The sequence below is a fragment of the Xylaria bambusicola genome, assembly GCF_022495145.1.
Source record: "Xylaria bambusicola strain CBS 139988 unplaced genomic scaffold F5B22scaffold_10, whole genome shotgun sequence".
Lineage (NCBI taxonomy): Eukaryota > Fungi > Ascomycota > Sordariomycetes > Xylariales > Xylariaceae > Xylaria > Xylaria bambusicola.
In genome coordinates, this window is record NW_025953563.1 from 713,961 (window position 1) to 732,385 (window position 18,425).

Consider the following 18,425-nt stretch of genomic DNA (forward strand, 5'->3'; position numbering starts at 1 on the left):
GCTGCAGCGCCTGCATTGGAACTTATGAGAGACTAAACAGTACAGGCATATCTAGTTGAGATACAAGTACCCATTAGGTACCTTATCAGAGATGTATGGATTGTCAGAATTGAAGCATTAATAGATCAAGGTAGGAGACCTTGATCATGAAAATGCTACGATATCATTCATGTATTATTTACTAAATCTAGTTATACCAAACCCCTGAGAGTGATGCTCTTATGGATGTGCCCTCTCTGCACGCATGGGTATCTCGTTTGCTTGGTGCCTTGTCATCGTCGTCTTCATCATGAACTTTACCACTGTAACGCCTTTCGACCAACCGAACCGTCAAGGAGCTGCTGAATAGCGGGCTGGATCGTACTCCTCTCGGCTCTGAACCGCGCCGTCTGTTTCATCCGTGTATAAAAGACGGGGCAGTCTTTACTATCACACGGAACATCATCCAAGGGTGCCAGCCCAGCGCAGCTCTGGCATATTGTGTTTATGTCCAATAATTTTCTCTCTTCCCTGTTGAGCTGCACCTGCAGTTTCGACACTGATGCGGGAACATTGCGTCGGCATCGTCTGCATAGAGAGTCCTTATTCTTAGTCTTAACGCCACAGACTAAACAAGCTGCTACTGTCATGTATGATTCCAGCGTCTTCTTGGCTAATACATTGCCATAGCTTCGGTCTACGCGGCGAATGCGCCGGATTTTGGGCATCTCATCATACCATTGTCGCACATTGGCTCCGACAAGGTTGAATATTCGCTCCAGAGGCGGAATAAGGTTTTTGGAAATGTAATATTCTGAGTCGAGTGAAAGGTGAGAATTGCTCAATAGCTCTTCTGGCGCCACGCACCGGTCGATAAGTCGTGCGCCTGGTGCGCCACTGATTACGACGTACGGCACTCGTTCGCCATACTGAGGCTCTGCTCTCGCATCCTCGAGCATTTTCTTCGTACTGATTAGTGCACCAGGTGGCGGTGGCCCCCTGGTACTGTATGTTCCTAGCTTTACCTCTCTTGCAAAGCAGAAATCCTGGATAGACACCCCGCCACGCATAATCTTGGTGCATTGCCTTTTGAAATACGCCTTCACTTGGCTGAGATCAGCTGTTTCGAAGAGAATTTTCAGGGCCTTCTCTTCAATCATTTGTTCTGCTGGTGTGCCGTCCCTTCGGACCGTCTCGATGCCTTTGGCGTCGAACTCGGGCTTGACCTGGTCCTTGCTTTCGTATTTATAGCCCACGTACCGTTTCTTCGCAAGAAGCACACATGGGTGATAGACCTTCTCAAACTTCAGCTTTATTGGCCGAGGATTCATATCCGTGATGGTTTTGGCGATTTCGTTGCCGATGTCGAAGGCCTGATCTCTGGTTCTACCCGGGAGGTAAATAAACAGACTGTCTGTATCGCCATATACGACCTCAGCTTTCCACTTGTCCACCGAATGGATGAGCGCTATTGCCCGCTCAAGAGTCTCTCGTCCTGTTTGCACAATGCTGTCCGCAATCTCGGAGCATGGCATACGCCCTGAAAAAGATGCTGACGTATATCCGTAGGTGACGTTTGCGAGCAGCTTAAGCGCTAGTTGCCGATTATTCAAAAGTCGTTGAAGTGTTTTGTCATCCTTGTCCTGCTTCATGCCGCTTTTCACCATAACTCGAGTTTCGAGTATCTCTGTTAGCATCTTTGCCAACAAAGACTTCCTAATTTCGGCTTTGCAGTACATAATACCATTAGGTGCGACGTTGATATGGTCCTTAAGGAGCTCCAGGAGTCTGTTTTGGCGTCGATATTCGGTAAATCCCATTTTATTCGTGCCTCGCCAATTGACTATACGGCCCAGGAATGTCGAATAGCAATAATTGTAGGCGATCATGACACTTGGGTACAGACTTTGAAAATCGAGAACAACAAGCGGACTATTATAAAATGCACTTTGAGGCTCCATCACCAGAGGCAGACACTCAAGCGCATTTTGCATACCGACTTGCTTCCTATCTGGTGATACTAGGATGAAGTTTTCGGGTTTGGCAATCCTGAACATGATAGACTCAACTTTGAATTGTGAACCACGAGAAAAGACTGAAAAGAAGTCAACGCCGAGCACCCGCGCCTGTTCACTGGTCCGAGCAATTAGTTCATTTGCCTCGAGAATTTCGATGTCAAGTTTAGTCCGTGTCAAATAATAGCGTAAGAGTTTGGCAAGATCCCGAGTTCTGCCCCCAGTGTACCAATCGGTCAATGTATGCCAAGGATAGTGTGGTATACGCCGGTGTAGTAGATGCCAGACCACATTTTCCATCGTGTATTGCAGAAGGTTCAGCTCTCCTCGCATCGACCGCCAAATATTGATCATGTGTCTTCCAGTAACTCGTATTGTGGATGTAGTATTAAAGCCCCATTTGTCAGCTTCCTTTCCAAACCGTCCGAAAGATTGACTTTTCATTCGGGAAAACTCATCACAAAGATCATAGTCATACTTGAGGCGGGCCCGCTCGACGAGAAATCCCCATGAGCTCCCATGGACTTCATACCCCGTAAGAATATCTGGGTCGTGGGTTCGAACGATCTCAACCATCCTTACCATTAAATCTAGCTCTGATGACTCTTCAACGACCTCGGTCTTGGTCATCCTTTGCATAGTCTGTGCCAACGAGCCATCCTCAGAAAGCACGATGACTCCTGATTTGGTGTTTAGAGACGTGTCATTTCCAGTCGTAGAGTTCTCGTCTGATTTCGAGCACCAGAAAATGGCTTGGACTTCATCCTGTTCAGGATTCGGGACTAGCTTCCCGCGAGTGTTGACATGTATCTCTAGGCTCATAGTGCTCATATATTGAGCCTCATGTTGAACGCTTGTGGATTTCGTTTTCTGCGAATACTTGAAGCCATGCTTGTTCTTTGGGGTTGCACCTTCGATCTGAGACAAATACGGCTTCAGCTCAGGATCCATTGCCTTCATAGAAGAGCCAGTTGAAGGTGTTGCAGCCTGCAAATGAGTTTGTGACCATTCCTGTACCTCATCGAAGCTAGGTGGAGGTTGTGCGATTTCCCAGCCTCGCAATGAGCACTCGAGACGCTGTTTTTTATACATTTCAGCATCCCTATTGGGTTCGTATAGGGCTTTTGATCTGGCATGATTGGCTGAAAAATCTCCGGTAGGGTCAAAATCCGGCAGGAACGGGAGAGTGTCACCCTTTAGTCGGAACTCCTGGCCAGCATATTCTCGAGCCCTTAATGGAACATCTTTCGCCTTACCATAATATGGATCTTTGTAAATCACATCAGGCTGGTTGTATTCTTCCATGGTCGACAGAACTTCGGCAGCTGATGGTGGTTTCTGACAGAATACATAAAATGCAGCATTGGGTTGTGGAGCACAGCCAATATCTGTCATGTTGACAAGTTTCGTGGGGTTTATCGTCATTGTAGAAGAGCTAGAAGATTGTAGTGCTGAGGTTTGGGAAAATATGTCTGTAGAGAATTCCGTAGCTTGGGCTGGCGCTTCGAACGAGACATGCTTCTTCTGTCTATCATCATCGCTCGGCTGAGAGCTTGATTGACTTAACCGTAACTTAGTATTGGGATCATGCGGGTCTTTGACAACGGGAAAGTTGAGACGCTGCAATCCCGACTGCTGCTTGTTGTGCGGGTTGCCTTTGCCTTTACCAGCCTGTGAAGACGGCGTGGATTGCGAAATATCGTGCGCCGCTACCACTGACTGTTCACTGGATTCTGCCACAACGGTTGACATACTTCCGTAGTTACTTGTCAAAGGCGCAAACTCCACACGACGTCGCTTGGTGTCCGTAGACTCCAAGTTTGGTTGTGCATGGCGTTTGGATGGTACCAGATCTGGTTGAATAGTTTGCACACCTTGCGTTTTACTTACTAAGCCTCGATTTGCGGCAGCGTCTAAAAATATGTTAGAGACTGGAGGCTTCGGTTGACGACTGGTATGCAGGCAGCTGGCAAGTAAACCTTCAGGCAGACAGCTTGCGTTTGAAGCAGCTTTTAAATGATCCGAACGATCTGTTCCAGTACTTTGTGGACTATGGATTGCTTCCGTTGTTTTGCCTGATAACTTTAAGGCAGGCACTTGGGAATTATGCCGAGTTTGTGATTTGGGGATGGGCACTTCTTTAAGCGTATTCGAAGCTCGAATTGCATCTTCGTCAGAGTCATCAGGGAACGTATCACCTCCAATCGGCTCTATGTCTAGGATCCGATGTTCATCCACGATAATACTGCTTATGGGGTCCCCATCAAGCTCAGGCGGTTGGACCGTCCCCAGCATAGATTCTGGATGGTCCGAGTGCAGATCTTCGACGGATTGTAACACAGTTTTAACCGTAGACTCGAAGGGGACATTCTGAATGAATGCGTCAAAGTTCACTTGAATTTGTTCATTGCGCTCCTGTTCCTGATGGATCAGTTCTTGAATTTGACCCCTATATTCTTCCTCGTGGATCCACCCGGAAGGCTGTGAATCGCGAGGATCAGCAGACATGGATACTAATGCCTCTGGAGGAAACGGGTCGCTATTTCCTGTGAGGCTGGACATTCTTCTCTTCCGGCGTTCAGTCTCGTCTCTCCATAGTCCCGCCATGCTATGAACCAGCTTTAAACCAGCTGGTAGTGGGTGGTTCCTTTCGCTGAAGTCATTATGCAGTCGTCTTTCTCTGATCTCGCGCCGATTGAGAATATCGCGAACACATATGTCGACTTCAATTGAACAATGACTTACGCGGGGTAGGTCTAGATCATCGGTGATGTACCACCGTGAGATGGACTGGCTATGCCACAAATGAATTGAAGTCTCATCGTCTTCGTGCTTCGGAACCGGAGATCTGAAACAAACCCTTCGTGCATCTATATATGCACACCCATAAAGATTGTAATCGGTCATGAATTGAAGAAGATATTGCAAATGTGCCTCGTGCGGTTGGAATCTCTGCTTCATAATAGCCCCCTGCTGAAGCAGTTCGGCGAGTCGCGTCATTACTACCGGATTAAGCATGTAGATTTTGAGATAAAATCTATATCCAACATGGAAGCCATAGAAGGGAATGCCCTTCACCAGGGTAATTTTAGCCACATATCTGTGGTTACCATCATATACATTACGCCGATAGCTCACGGCTAAGGCATGGTCGATGGACAGATGCAGCCGGTAGATGTATGCATTTACTATTTCAATCAGCCCAAGTAATCAATGCGCTCACTTCTATGAAGACTAACCATCATCCGGTTTCAAACTACCAGGGTACTCTATGAAGAGGTAGGGAAATGCGCCATGGATGTGGGCGCACACTTTCTGGCCAGTTTCGGTAGACCCGAAGACCCTGATGACAGGGACCTTGGGCTCCTTGCGCAGCTGCGATGATCGCACGTCACTTCGAAGTGATGGATCATATTTTGTTGGTGTGGCTTGGTAATGGTCAATGCAGTTCAACCGCACGCGGAAGACATCCATGACGACTTATACATGGTAGCGAAGAGCGTTCTTTGGGTTGAGAAGCACTGTATGAGAGCGAAATCATGTTATAATATTAGCTCCCTCATGAGATGCAATTCATGGGACAAAAAACCGTAGACATTATAGCCTATCCTCCCATCAATTAACGCGGTTGACGCCGAATGCTGAATGCGGACGCGTTGCGTTGAGCTGAGTGACGCGAGCTGCATGCGCTGTCAGGTGGCGTCATTGCTGATTTGGTAGGCGCTATCGACTAAGTATGGATTTCCAGTAGGCAGGCGTCAGCCACCCCTAAGATTCCCGCTAAGGCACCAGCCACGCTAAAGTTTACCTAAGCCTTTACATAGAATAGGTACCTACCTACTTGCCTCTTCCAACAACTTTGCGCTCAGTTACTACTATCGAAATCTCTGCAGGTTGAATCTTACATCTCCTATCGAGGCTAGTTTCAGAGGTCCCCAATACGGGACGGCGCTAATTTTCATCATGCCACCTCCACCTCCTCCTCCGTCGCGGAGGAATGACTCCAAAGCATCCGCGGCCTCAAAAGAAGAGAACATATACATTCCATCATTCATCAGTAAACGTCCGTTCTATGCCGGCGAAGAGGGCGACCAGACAGATTATCTCGAACATCAGCGTCTCCATAAATCCAAAGATGACCAGTCTAAATGGTATGACCGTGGCAAGAAACTGGGGCCTGCGGCCACCAAATATCGGAAGGGCGCATGCGAAAACTGCGGCGCGATGACACACAAGGCGAAAGACTGCCTCAGCCGGCCGCGCGCAAAAGGCGCGAAATGGACTGGGAAAGACATTCAAGCCGACGAGGTCATACAAGATGTACAGCTGGGCTGGGATGCCAAGCGTGATCGTTGGAATGGCTACGACCCGAAGGAGTATCGCCACGTCGTCAACCGCTTCGCACAAATGGAAGAGCTGCGAAACAAGGTCGACGGAGACGACAAGGGGGGGAAGGAGGAAGGTGAAGACGATAGAGACGACGGCGAGAAGTACGCCGAAGAGTCAGACATGGGGCGACATCAGAGCACGGCAACTAGGCAGCTACGTTTACGAGAAGATACAGCGAAGTATCTACTCAATCTTGACCTCGAGTCAGCGAAGTACGATCCAAAAACGAGAACTATGGTCGACGCCGGAGCTACAGCAGATAAAGCTGCGCAACTCTTTGCGGAAGAAGGGTTTCTGCGCGCATCAGGTGACGCCGCGGAGTTCGAAAAGGCGCAGAGATACGCCTGGGAGAAGCAAGAAAAGAGCGGCGACACGAGTCAGCATTTGCAGGCTAACCCTACAGCTGGAGAGTTCCTGCGCAAGAAAGAACAGGAAGAAGCTGAAAAGAAGAAGGCCGCGCAACTGAAAGCACTACAAGAAAAATATGGTGGAAACGAGAACACGATATCGCCAGCGCTCCGCGATGTTATCGTGACCGAATCAGAGCACTTTGTCGAATATGATGAAGCGGGTCTCATCAAGGGCGCCCCAACGACCGTTTCAAGATCAAAATATGCCGAGGACGTATTTACGAATAACCATACATCGGTCTGGGGCAGCTGGTGGTCCAACTTTAAATGGGGCTACGCATGCTGCCATTCGTTCATGAAGAATAGCTACTGTACGGGAGAGGAAGGCAAAAAGGCTTGGGAAAATGCTGAGAGGCACCGAACAGGGACCGGCCTCATAGAAGATGTGCCCGCCCAGGACGAGCAATCAAGAGCGCATCAAGAGAAAACCGAGTCTGTTAAACCAGCGGCCAAGAAACGGACCATGGAAGAAATGATGGGTGGTGTTACGGAAGCGGAACTCGATGAATACAGGAGGAAACGTACAGCAGCCGATGATCCTATGGCCAAATATTTAGGTAAAGACCAGTTAGCATCATAGTAGCCACCAGAAGATTGAACACAAAGAAGTAAATGCGCAGTTTTCAGTCACTAGTAAAATCATCAATTGGTGCACTCGTGGTATCATTCATGAAAATGTCATGCATTCCGGTTCCCTGTGGCCTAACGCCCGAACTCTGAACGGGCGAATGAGCCCGTAGTGTCCTCTCTTTTCCGTATCCCGAAGGGTCCCATAGAACTAATTTAATTTTGAGGTCGAGATGTTTACTCTTCCTCTTCCTCCTCCTCGCCGTCATCCTTCTTCTCAGCGGCCTTGGCCTTCTTTCTTCGGACACGGCCAGGGCGGCCACCACCGAAGGGCGAGCTGAGGGCGAAGTCAATGTGCTTCTGGGAGTCGAGACGGACAACGAAAGATGGGACGTTGACAATCTGCTTTCCGACGCGGATGTGGCGCTGGCGGATGAGGACACGGGCATGGTGGATAGACTTGGCAAGACCAAGCTTGTAGACGCAGGTCTGAAGACGGCGCTCCATGAAGTCCTCGACCTTAAGGGCAAGGACGTAATCGAGCTTCATGCGGGACTCGTCGAGCACACCGATACGCACGAGACGGCGAATCAGGGCATTGCCTTCGAACAGACGCTTAGGGTCCTTCTCGTCGAGGGTAAGAAGCTGACTGTAAAACGAGATTTCTGGTTAGCATCGAATGATTTTTCCCATAAGATAATCACGACAAGTTGCAATCACATACCGGGCAGCACGACGAATCTTAGAGAGGGTGAGCTGAACACGCCACACCTCACGCTTGTTGCGTAGACCGTACTCTCCAACGAGCTTCAACTCGGAGTCACTATGATACGAACCGTGTCAGTCTTCCAATTCACTTTCGACTTAAGCAGAGACAAGCTCTGGCTCAGTGGCCGGTGATTACTGACAGTCGGGCGGCCTCGAAGGGGCGACGGGGGACCTTTGCGGTCTTGGAGTAGGACAGGGGCGCCATGGTTGCGATGCCTTAGTTGTCGTGAAGGCGTTGATGGGCGACGGCGTTGGGAAAGGAATGAGGTTGTCGGAGGTTCGCGAAGTCGAAGAAAAAGTTCGCAAGAGAGGATTCGGTAAAGGGAGGGTGGATTGTGTGGAATCCTAGGGCAAAGAATTGGCTAGACCAGATCAGGAATGGTGCACTCTCGCTTAAGCTAATCGATTGGATCTGTCGACTGCGCCCACTACCTTTTTACTATTGCCAGCTGTTTGCCGGCCCCATCCACACGGGACGCACAACGATGCACCTGTGCAAAGAAAGACAAGCAGCCTAGGCTAAAAAATCCCACCGCAGCCAATTTCTCGTGAGCCTGTCATTATCGCAAAACCCGTCAACCTCAACTCAACCGATAATCCCCAACACACGACAATACCGCCGCCATGGGTCACGCAGCCGGTACGTTCACGATTTTTCCCAACCCCGAACGATTCTTTGGTGGAAATGGCTTCGATCTACATGTCCGGATATCCTTCCAGTGGCGATGTACCGACATTTTGCTGGGTGGTCATAGATCGCCCAGCTCGAAGCTATCCTCAATTACGAATCTCTCGGAACGGTTGAGATAGCTAACACGAACAATTAGGTCTTCGCGCGGGTACACGCTACGCGTTCAGCCGTAACTTCCGTGAGAAGGGTTTCATCCGCCTGTCCACATACCTTCAGCAATACAAAGTCGGTGACAGTATGTTATCCCTCGAGCTCGTTTTCTCCCTAGTTCAGTCGCTTGCAGCAGCCAATCTTGTCTATTTGGCGACAGGCTTGTCTCTGGAGCATCTGGACATTTTTGGACAGCTCCCAATCATTTAAGTATAATTACTAACTTTAGCGAATTATAGTTGTTGACATCCGTGCCAATGGTGCCGTACAAAAGGGGTAAGCAGAACATGCTTAAGCTCGATATCTCTTTCTTGAAGATTCGAGATGGGTGTACAGACAACACGATCATTTACTGACTCCTTGCAGTATGCCCCACAAGGTGTACCACGGAAAGGTATGTTTTATCCGGAAACGGCAAAGGGAACATGAGGAACTGACATTTTTCAGACTGGTGTCGTCTACAACGTTACTAAGTCCGCTGTTGGTGTAATCATCTACAAGAGAGTCGGCAACCGCTACCTGTGAGTCTTATTGCAACGGCTGCCTCTATTGCCAGTCGAAATGCAATGCTAATACAAACTCATGACAGTGAGAAGCGTGTCAACCTCCGTATCGAGCACGTTGTCCTTTCCCGATCACGAGAGGACTTCCTCAAGCGTGTCAAGAGCAACGCCGCCGCCAAGAAGGAGGCCAAGGCCAAGGGCACCAGCGTCCAGGTCAAGAGACTGCCCGCCATACCCCGCGAAGCGAGAACAGTATCCTTGAAGGACAACCACCCGGAGACGGTTGTACCCCTTGCGTACGAGACGACTATCTAAGGAAGATGGACGTTGGGTGATTGCGGTACTGGTGTTTTCTGGGTCTGTCGGTTACTTTTCGCATTGCATTAGGGGTTTTCACGCGGCCAGGACGGAATCAATCTTCTGAGCACAAAGGCGATGCCTGGAGGAAAATAAAAAATACCAATTCCCAAAAATTAAACGCCCCGACCTCGTGACGGTGATATTTGTGGCAAGAAATATTGGTCAAGGGATTTGGATCAATGTCTCCACAAATTGGACCGTCGAACATCGCATGGTCAGAAGCATATTTCATGCGCAAATAGAAGCGAAGACAAGCTTCGCGACTATCAGGTACCCGATGACATGTGACTCCAGGCATAGCGGCTTGGGGGAAAAGAATGAGAAAACTATATTCAATACTTTCGTCAACCAGATGTGTCCCACTTCGTAATCTCGAATTAACCTGTATCCCCCGTTTTCCTGTCTATTTAATCCCCAACTGTTTGCGACTCTTGAACGTATTATCGATGTTGATTCGTACACAATGGATTATCGCCAATGATATCAAGCACCCAAGCTCAATTGACTTACAGTACCCGATCAGGTTAAGCCGTTTCTGACTATCGACAGTGGTTAGTATGTAGGTATCATACCTGCCTACCAGCAGACCCCTCCAAGCCAGGCACCCTTAGGGCTAGGGCTCGCCAGTAGTCAAGTACTTGAGACACCATCTACCTGTATGAGGCGCTGACGATAGAATGTACCAATCAGATTATCCCTCCCCGCCATCTGCGCTATGGAAATTATCCAGCCAATTACAGATACCTTCACCGACGTCTTAGGAAGGTAGGCGGGCCAACCTCCATCACATGTATGCAAAGGACAGGAGACCCAGGAAACGCAGACGATGACAATCTAAAGGATGGGATTTGAACTTGTAAAGATGAATATTTATGATTGATACTTTAGTGATGAATGTTCTCGTTTACCCTCCTACCCTTCCTTCAAACTACACTAACACAACTTTGGTCAAACCCATGCGAACCGCGTCCTCGAGGTAATGTAGGTAAGTCGTTCGACAATCATAAGGCCCCCCCAGTCCAGCCCGTGCAACACTTCATCAGTTATACCTGCCCTTCTCGGTAATCATAACCAAGAGAAAGGCGGCGAGGATGAGCAAGATCAGCGTAAACGCCCCCATGGTCCACCACATGACTTTGAGGGCTCTCTTATACCGCGCCACGGCTTGCAGGTGGTACGTCATCTCGTCGCTTCTGAGTCGCACGTGGGCTTCGATGGCCGCTGGCAGCTGCCCTAGGTACTCGCGCGTGTAATCGGGGACTGAGCCGGCTAGTGGTTATCGCGTCAGCTTGGGAGTAGAGCGAAGTAAACCGTCGAAGAAGGGAAGGGAGGAGTTGGATCTGTCTTACCATCTTTTGCTGTGTTATATGGCGGAATAGCACCTCGAACATTGTATCCTTCCCCGGCGTTGTCTGGAGAAGAATGATTCGGTTCATTAGTGATGTTGCTGATGCCCTGTTCCTCGGCTTACCAACCTGGCGTCATGACCGGCAATGGATGGGCTGTTTCGGGGTCGTTTTTGGATGAGAAACCCATCGTGGATATCGGGGGGTGATGATGTCTTGCTAGTAGTATTTGAATGATCTAATGTGATGCTTAATTCCCATGCTTGGGAGGATGGGGTTTGGTGGAATGTTTTGCTTGATGATAGGCTTAGAAGAAGAGGTAACTGGGACGTCGATAGCACTACCAATGCGTAGATGTCGTAGCTTTTTCCGAACCAGGTCGTGTCACTCGAGCTTGCGTTCCAACTGTCGATATACACCTACAGGCATGGTAGCGGATGCCATGTTCATTACGCGGATTGGGACTGTTAAGTGCAATGGCAGCTCCTGCCGAGTTTCGTCTACAAGTTGGTGGTGGAAGGCATGACGGACCAGGATAGGGAACTTGTATCCAGCCTTAGGCAACCAAAAGCCACGAGGCCGATTCCAATGTGTAGATTCCTTATTACCTAGATGCTGAAGAACGATATGGCGGAGCTTTATCTCGACTTGTATTCTTCGTAGCTATGAGAAACTAGCTACCAGTCTATCAATTGTTTCTGTCAAAGCAAAGGTATCGTCTCCATGGACTGTGCAATCAAATCAATGACAAGCTTGTCCCAGACATACGAAAAGCGTGCAAATATTCATACTCAAACTTCGCAATATGGCTAACCAGCGTCGTTTCTGCAAAATACGCAATTGCACAGAAGCCCTCAAAATAAAATCCAGAACTCAGCAGTCCAAGCTCACTAGATCCGTCCATATTCCAGAGGAAGGAGATACGTCGAGACTCCCGCTTCCCCATCACTTGAATACTCCAGCCCGCTCTTTCTTGTATTGCGTGACACACAGCTGGCAAAGATTCCGACTGCAATAGGGGCATTTGAACGCCACCATGCCTCGCTTCGCACAACAGACATCGCATTTGAACTTCTTCCGCTGCGGGATCTTCTCGCAGAACCCGGAATGCAGACAGATCGCAGCCTTCTGCTCCTCAGTGGTAGCGCCCGCCTGCTGCCATCGTTTCTGCTGCTCGAGGGTCTCTTGATTGAAACGAGTGCTCCGAGCGTTCTCAGCCATACGCTTCTCGGTTTCCTCAGCCTTCCGTCGAGCTTCCGCACACATGGCCTTCTCCCTCTCTAGTTGATCGTGGTGTTCTCGTTCGCATCTGAGTTTCTCCTGTCGTTCTTTTCTATCCTTCTCACGCGCTCTCACTGCTTCGTCGAATACTCTGCGTACCTCTCTCTCTCTCTCACGTCGTTCTTCTTCCTCCCACGCTCGGCGTGCCTCGGAGTGAAGATCCGAAGGTCGAGGTCTACCCCCGAAGAATTCCCAGAAGATTTCATCGTTAAATGCGAATACGCCAGCACCAGGCGCACGTGTACGATTCCGGAACATGTCCTCTGGAGGACCATTGCGAGCAGATAGACTTGCATCATATCGACGGCGCTTGTACTCGTCGGATAAGGTCTCATGAGCCAGTTGAATCTGTTTTCTGGTGAGTTGATACTGGGCTGAACGAGGGGCTTGAGGCAACGCATCTTACCTTCTGAAAGCGCTCAGTGGCCCCAGCAATGTCCTCTGGATTCTTGTCCGGGTGGTGCTTCATCGCCAGACGGCGATAGGCAGAAGTTATTTCTTCATTTGTCGCGGTTTTCTCGATTCCCAGCGTAGCATAGTGGTCAGACATCTCTATCTTGTACTAATGGGGAGTGATAAGATATAGACAACGGCTGTGACTAGAGGGATCGTAGACTGTAGAGCCAGTTCAGCGACGAGACAAGACGGGAAGATCTGCCAATAGTTGATACAGGACAGGAAGCTCACAGCCACAAATATAGGAGGCACTGTAGAAGATGGGTGATTGTGGGAAAGTATCCAGAAGGTTGATATACCTGGTCTTTTCAGGGAATGGATGTTCCTCAGAGCAGTTGCTTTTGCCCCCTGACAATACCAGCGAAGGAAGAAGGAAAGAACAAGGAGAAGAAAGGCGGAGAAGTAAAAGGAACACAGGGTGTATGAATATATGTGAGTCAGACTCTGCAAACGCAGCTTGATCGTTTCTTGGGGCGATGCGTGTTGAGAGGTATCAACTACCTGCTACACGATCCTTATTCACTGGTCAACAAGTCGTCGTTAACTATTCAAGATGGGAGCAGCACACAAAGCATATCAGAGTACTCCATACTACTCATACTTTTGCTCCCAAAGTCAATTCACTAGTTCTTTTTTGTTGAGAGCAATCAGTCCCTTTTGTTACTAAGTCGATGTTGTTTGACTCTCTATCACCAACTTAGATACCAAGACAAGTGCTGCCTGCAACTATGCAGCCACCCGTGGCCACTTTCATACCACCTCTAGCTCAACATATTACGCAATTTTTCGGCAGACTCCATGAAAGGAAATAGGCTACATGATCAGCTCCATCTGAAAGCTACAACAAGCATCCGGGGCGGCGCTGCAGATACCAGACGCTCACGAGAATATTACCTTCAGCGGGCCAAAGCACAGGGCTACCGAATACATTGTCACGAGAGGTAATACAGCGAGATCTGGAATATTAGTGATTTCACCGATTTTAATTACATCATGTCGGAGGGAAAGACATGCATGCATACGTATGTACGTACGTACATACCTAGGTCTAGCTATCCTCTCAGACATGAAAAGTAGGTGAAAACCGAGGGCAAAACATATTCATAATAGCTAGGTAAAATAGGAAAATGAAACTGCGACCTTTATTCTTCGAAATTCTATAGCATGAAGGATAAAACTATTTTTTTTTTTTTTTTGTCTTGAGAGCGAATCATCTGCTCCTTTATCAAATTATATACATCACCTCAACAGCGGTCTAGCTTTCCTCTTTTGTTCGTAATCCTTTAGAAATGGAACACTGCAATCACATCTCTTTTACCCACTCATATTTGAGCCTCCGAAGAGTCGATGACAAACCAATATGGCGCTGTAGCTAATCATCAGCCAAGAGAAATGCGCCGTGGGCTTACAATCAGAGTTGAAGATTAACTTCTGAAAAGGTTTCCATGTATTATATTAGTGTTTCATCGGCATTAGAACCAACTTTGTACGTTTTGAACATGCTCTAGCTCTGCTGTACCATATTTTGCTGCCTAGGTCAGAGACTTGCGTCAGCTACTGATCCAAGTTCCTGAATTCTTCTCAAGATATGCACCCCAAATTCAACAGAGCGTGCAGTATAGGAGAGTGAGACTAATCCGCGTAACATAATGCACTGTAATTTTTACAGCTCCCAGTGGTAAAAAAAAGTGATACAATATTTGCTTCGCAAATAGTTACCAATATACCTGGCTAACTACGAATCGTGTATACTTACAGCATCCTGGCCTGACTGCCCGGGAGCTGCGCAGAAAGCGAGTTTCCTACATAAGACTCCAACCCCCTAGGTATCCTACCAATAATCAAGACAAGCCTACTCCGACCTAGTACCTCAGATATGAACAACTCCCGACCGTCCCAAAGACCCTGGGTCTAGTAAGCCCGATTTGCGCGGGCGGGTATTCGATCAAAACAAATTAAAAGTTCTAATCGTAGGCAAGACCAACTGGCGAAAAATATGGTGGATAGTGGCCCCAAAAAGCACAGTCAATATTGGAGTAGTATGTGAGGTGTTGGGAATCGAAATTGGTAAAATGAAGAGCTAAGCTCATGTTTAATGGTCTTGGTGGGTCATACCGGGAAAAACACCAAAAAGCTGGGTGATGATACAGCTAGGGCGTGTTCCTTACGGGGCGGCTTGTTGGTGTTGAAGGGCTCGCTAGAAGACAACGGTATGCCTTAAAAAAGAGGTATATTATACGGCTGGATAAGCACTCCCAGGTATCATGCCTGCTCCAACAGCTCCTCTGGCGGGGCTGCGTGACCCACCGCGGCGGCCCGGCAGTTGGAAATCTGGGTTATTGTTGAGAATATTAACGTCATTGCGATTGACTGGTCTTCGTGGAGGGATTTGCTGGCTGTAAACTTGCCCGGGAGGAGGGTTCCAACGAGGGTTTACGCCTCGTTGCGAGACCGAAGTGAATCCCGATCGCTCAGATATTGTAGGGCTCCGTGCACCGGCAGCAAGATGAGGATCTTCCAAATTCGTAGGTCCCTCTTGTATGGGCTGTTGAACTCTTGAGGGCGGCTCAGCGAAGCGTGGATCTATATCCTCGTAATAACCTCCATTCGCTGGCGCAGGTGACTTGGTCTCACCATTGGCCTCTTGAGGGGGTGGTGGTACCCGGAGAGGAGATGGAACGCCTGGGGAACCGCGACCGGGCCCTTGATTCCAAGCCTGTCGTGGAGGGACATACCCCCTATGAGGGGATTAGCATCTCTGAAACTAGTTATGGTGTTTTGACTTACTCGTCTTGACTATATTTGCTCGCGTCACTCATGACAGTATCATGTCGTTGAGCTGTCGATGTTCTAGCCTCCTGCAAAGCGAGCATACCAGCAACATCAGTGTCGCTATCTCTTATGCGGTTGTCAAATTGACCAAATCCCGTCGGCGGGTGAGCAGGGCTACCAGTTCTAGCGTCCATTTCTACAGCTTGACCCACAGGTCCTATTGTTGTGAGGTCGGAATTGGGCAGAGGTGGCGGTGATTCAGCACGTGGTAAATCATCGGCGTTATCTGGGCGGTAAGGCTGATAGCCACCTGTGTTTGTGACACCCGTAGATACACTAGGCATTGAGGGATTGTCGTCATATGGCGCTCCAGCAGGCCCTGGTGATGCTTGTCGCGCAGATCCATAAGCCCCATAAACGCCGGGAGGGGGAGGGGGAAGGGGAGGCATCCTCCCATCATATGGCGCTCCGCCGGCATAGCCAGGTGGTGGTGTTCTTCCACTTCGCATACCACCGCTATAAGCTCCACGCGGACCATAACCACCCCTTCCATTCGGCCCTGGTCCATATCCGCCACGGCCGGGAGGACCGTATGCCCCTCTTCCACCTGGTGGACCACCATACCCGCCTCTTCCATTCGGCGGTGGGGGGCCATAGCCGCCACCATATGCTCCTCTTCCGTTACCGCCTCTTCCCCTATAACCACCACGTCCTCTACCATCCATGCGCTCCATCGAAGGTCCTCTTCGCATGCCCCATGCATCGGGAGCAGGAGCCGGCGCTAATCCATTCCCATACTGGTCGGTCGGTAACGCTGGCGTTGACCCGGAAAATGAACGGCGGGTGTTTGAAAGATCTGACACGCTTGTATCATTAGGTGCAGTGTTTGGAGACCTTTCAGATGGTGTATGAGCTGTCAACGGAATTCTCTCATCACTGCTGCGATCGTCCCTTTTCTCATATGCTGCAAAGGTAGGCAACCCATCAGCAGGCCCGTTGGCTCCGCTAACGCTTGGAACAGTAGGCTGAAAACTGGAACCAGCAGCAGAGGTGGCTTCTTGCTGGGCCTGGCGATTATAATAGTTTTCACCACTCATCTCAGCATTCTCCGCAATCCGCTTCTTGCGCGCTTTCCTACCAACGAGAGTGCGGCGCATAGCACAAGACACAATAAAACTCAAGAAAACCAAAATCGTAGCGGCAAGTACCAACCAAGATCCCCATGCCAAATGGGGTACGAATAGAAGGACGTCAATGAGAAAGGCTAGGAGACAGACAAGAAAGGTGAGAATTCCGAAAATGAAAAGGCCGCACAGGTAGCGCGACGAATGAGAAGGTGAATGCAAATGAGCCACTACTGCCATGATGAACATGATGAGCGTAAACAACGCAGCCACGGGATGAACTATGAGAATAGCGGACAACGTAGAACGGGTTTTGGTGTCGAGATCGAAGTCGTCAGACTGAGTACGGTCCTGAGGAGCCAAGATTGCTGGTTTTCATGATTAGCCGCCTCCACCAAAGAAAGTGATTTAAGCCATCCGTAAAAGGGAGGCAGTTAATAAGTAGACATACAGGTGTCATAACCTATCTCGATTGGACTACAGTCATTTCCTTTACAGTACCCAAAGACTCCAAAGTTGACAACGCCATCATCGGGTTTGTAGACACCAAGAGGGATAGCCTTGATGATTGGCGTAGAGAGAACAGAGATGAGCAACAAGGCGAATGCTATGAACAGCAATATCGCTAGCGGCGTTGCTGGCCGCAGCATGGTGACGGCGGGTCAGCGCGCAGGCTCTTGGTGAGCCGCAACGCCGGGGATGATTTCGAGGGATGATGGAATAGCAGTCGAATTCAGGAGTAGTAACACCGTTATCAATCAAGCTATGATATGTGCAAGTCCTGAGGGGGCGCGTTCGAGGTTTACGAGTATCGACTACGGCGGCATGTGCAGGGCTTGCTTTGTTGTACTCGTCTGGCTTGTCTCGCGATATCGAATCAGCGGTATGCAGTATGGAGCAGTTTACTGGCTAGTCGAGGCAACGGTGATTATTGTCGTCGAAGGAAGTTGTTGTTGCTGTTGCTGCTGCTTCGTCTCCAACATTGGCGATGGCGTCCGCTGACGGTTCGAATGGCGATAGATTGGCGAAAGGACGAATATGAAATCAGGTTCTTGGATGTTATTCAAATGCGCTCTCCCGGAAACGAATGACGAATGGCGAATACCAAGCAAGGGAAGAGGAGGCGGCGACTGTTACGAAGTAGAAGCCGCAGTGGGTGTGGTGTGTATCACTAATAGGTGGCAGTGCTGGGCCTGGCTCGAGAGAACCGAAGGTTGCAGCGCGGGAAAAGACGGTGCAGGTGGTTTGGCGCGAGCGCTCGAGGGGTGGGTGGGCAAGTATAGTAGGGAAGTACCTTCTGTAAGTGCTTGCTGTGCCCACTAGCTGCTTGATTCTTGACAGTGGCCCAGGTCTCGGATAGGGGGGGCCGAGGGTGGAACATACATGACGAGTACTTACACTACCTACACCACTACGTATATAGGTACAGTAGTCTCGATAGTGTACTTAGGCAGATATCAATGCAGAATTCGGGCACAGCTCCCTTTTCTTCGGTACCTACCGTCAGATACCTGGGAATTCAGAAAAGCAGGTGCTCAATAAATGCTCAGAATACATGAGTACATAGTAGGCAGTGAGTACACAAGGAGTTATCTGGGCTGGGGAAATGAGGCT

General features: G+C 49.2%; 7 protein-coding genes across 7 annotated transcripts; 2 read left to right on the plus strand and 5 right to left on the minus strand.

The window, feature by feature from the left end:
* Positions 1-96: 96 nt before the first annotated feature.
* Positions 97-5,696, minus strand: F5B22DRAFT_597678 (DNA polymerase family B). Its single transcript, XM_047974307.1, has 2 exons — positions 5,234-5,696; positions 97-5,182 (listed from the first exon to the last, which is right to left on the minus strand). Exons 1-2 carry the CDS (start codon positions 5,466-5,468, stop codon positions 297-299), a joined length of 5,121 nt encoding a protein of 1,706 aa, XP_047833126.1. The 5' UTR covers positions 5,469-5,696; the 3' UTR covers positions 97-296.
* Positions 5,697-5,726: 30 nt separating this feature from the next.
* Positions 5,727-7,413, plus strand: F5B22DRAFT_597680 (putative mRNA splicing protein). The gene has a single exon (XM_047974308.1). It carries the CDS (start codon positions 5,958-5,960, stop codon positions 7,371-7,373), a length of 1,416 nt encoding a protein of 471 aa, XP_047833127.1. The 5' UTR covers positions 5,727-5,957; the 3' UTR covers positions 7,374-7,413.
* F5B22DRAFT_597681 (40S ribosomal protein S9) lies at positions 7,414-8,428 on the minus strand. Its single transcript, XM_047974309.1, has 3 exons — positions 8,269-8,428; positions 8,085-8,183; positions 7,414-8,009 (listed from the first exon to the last, which is right to left on the minus strand). The coding sequence occupies exons 1-3, from the start codon at positions 8,331-8,333 to the stop codon at positions 7,598-7,600; spliced, it is 576 nt and encodes a 191-aa protein (XP_047833128.1). The 5' UTR covers positions 8,334-8,428; the 3' UTR covers positions 7,414-7,597.
* A 169-nt stretch (positions 8,429-8,597) lies between these two features.
* On the plus strand, positions 8,598-9,881 carry F5B22DRAFT_597688 (ribosomal protein L21e-domain-containing protein). The gene is made up of 6 exons (XM_047974310.1): positions 8,598-8,768; positions 8,956-9,054; positions 9,209-9,245; positions 9,336-9,363; positions 9,417-9,490; positions 9,559-9,881. The coding sequence occupies exons 1-6, from the start codon at positions 8,753-8,755 to the stop codon at positions 9,785-9,787; spliced, it is 483 nt and encodes a 160-aa protein (XP_047833129.1). The 5' UTR covers positions 8,598-8,752; the 3' UTR covers positions 9,788-9,881.
* A 990-nt stretch (positions 9,882-10,871) lies between these two features.
* Positions 10,872-11,368, minus strand: F5B22DRAFT_644364 (uncharacterized protein; the record flags this gene model as incomplete). Its single annotated transcript, XM_047978414.1, has 3 exons — positions 10,872-11,101; positions 11,182-11,244; positions 11,308-11,368. 3 exons carry the CDS (start codon positions 11,366-11,368, stop codon positions 10,872-10,874), a joined length of 354 nt encoding a protein of 117 aa, XP_047833130.1.
* A 742-nt stretch (positions 11,369-12,110) lies between these two features.
* On the minus strand, positions 12,111-13,009 carry F5B22DRAFT_653500 (DnaJ domain-containing protein; the record flags this gene model as incomplete). Its single annotated transcript, XM_047979722.1, has 2 exons — positions 12,111-12,807; positions 12,866-13,009. 2 exons carry the CDS (start codon positions 13,007-13,009, stop codon positions 12,124-12,126), a joined length of 828 nt encoding a protein of 275 aa, XP_047833131.1. The 3' UTR covers positions 12,111-12,123.
* A 2,139-nt stretch (positions 13,010-15,148) lies between these two features.
* On the minus strand, positions 15,149-17,461 carry F5B22DRAFT_634921 (pali-domain-containing protein; the record flags this gene model as incomplete). The annotated part of the gene is made up of 3 exons (XM_047977062.1): positions 15,149-15,653; positions 15,703-17,179; positions 17,263-17,461. The coding sequence occupies 3 exons, from the start codon at positions 17,459-17,461 to the stop codon at positions 15,149-15,151; spliced, it is 2,181 nt and encodes a 726-aa protein (XP_047833132.1).
* Positions 17,462-18,425: the final 964 nt, after the last annotated feature.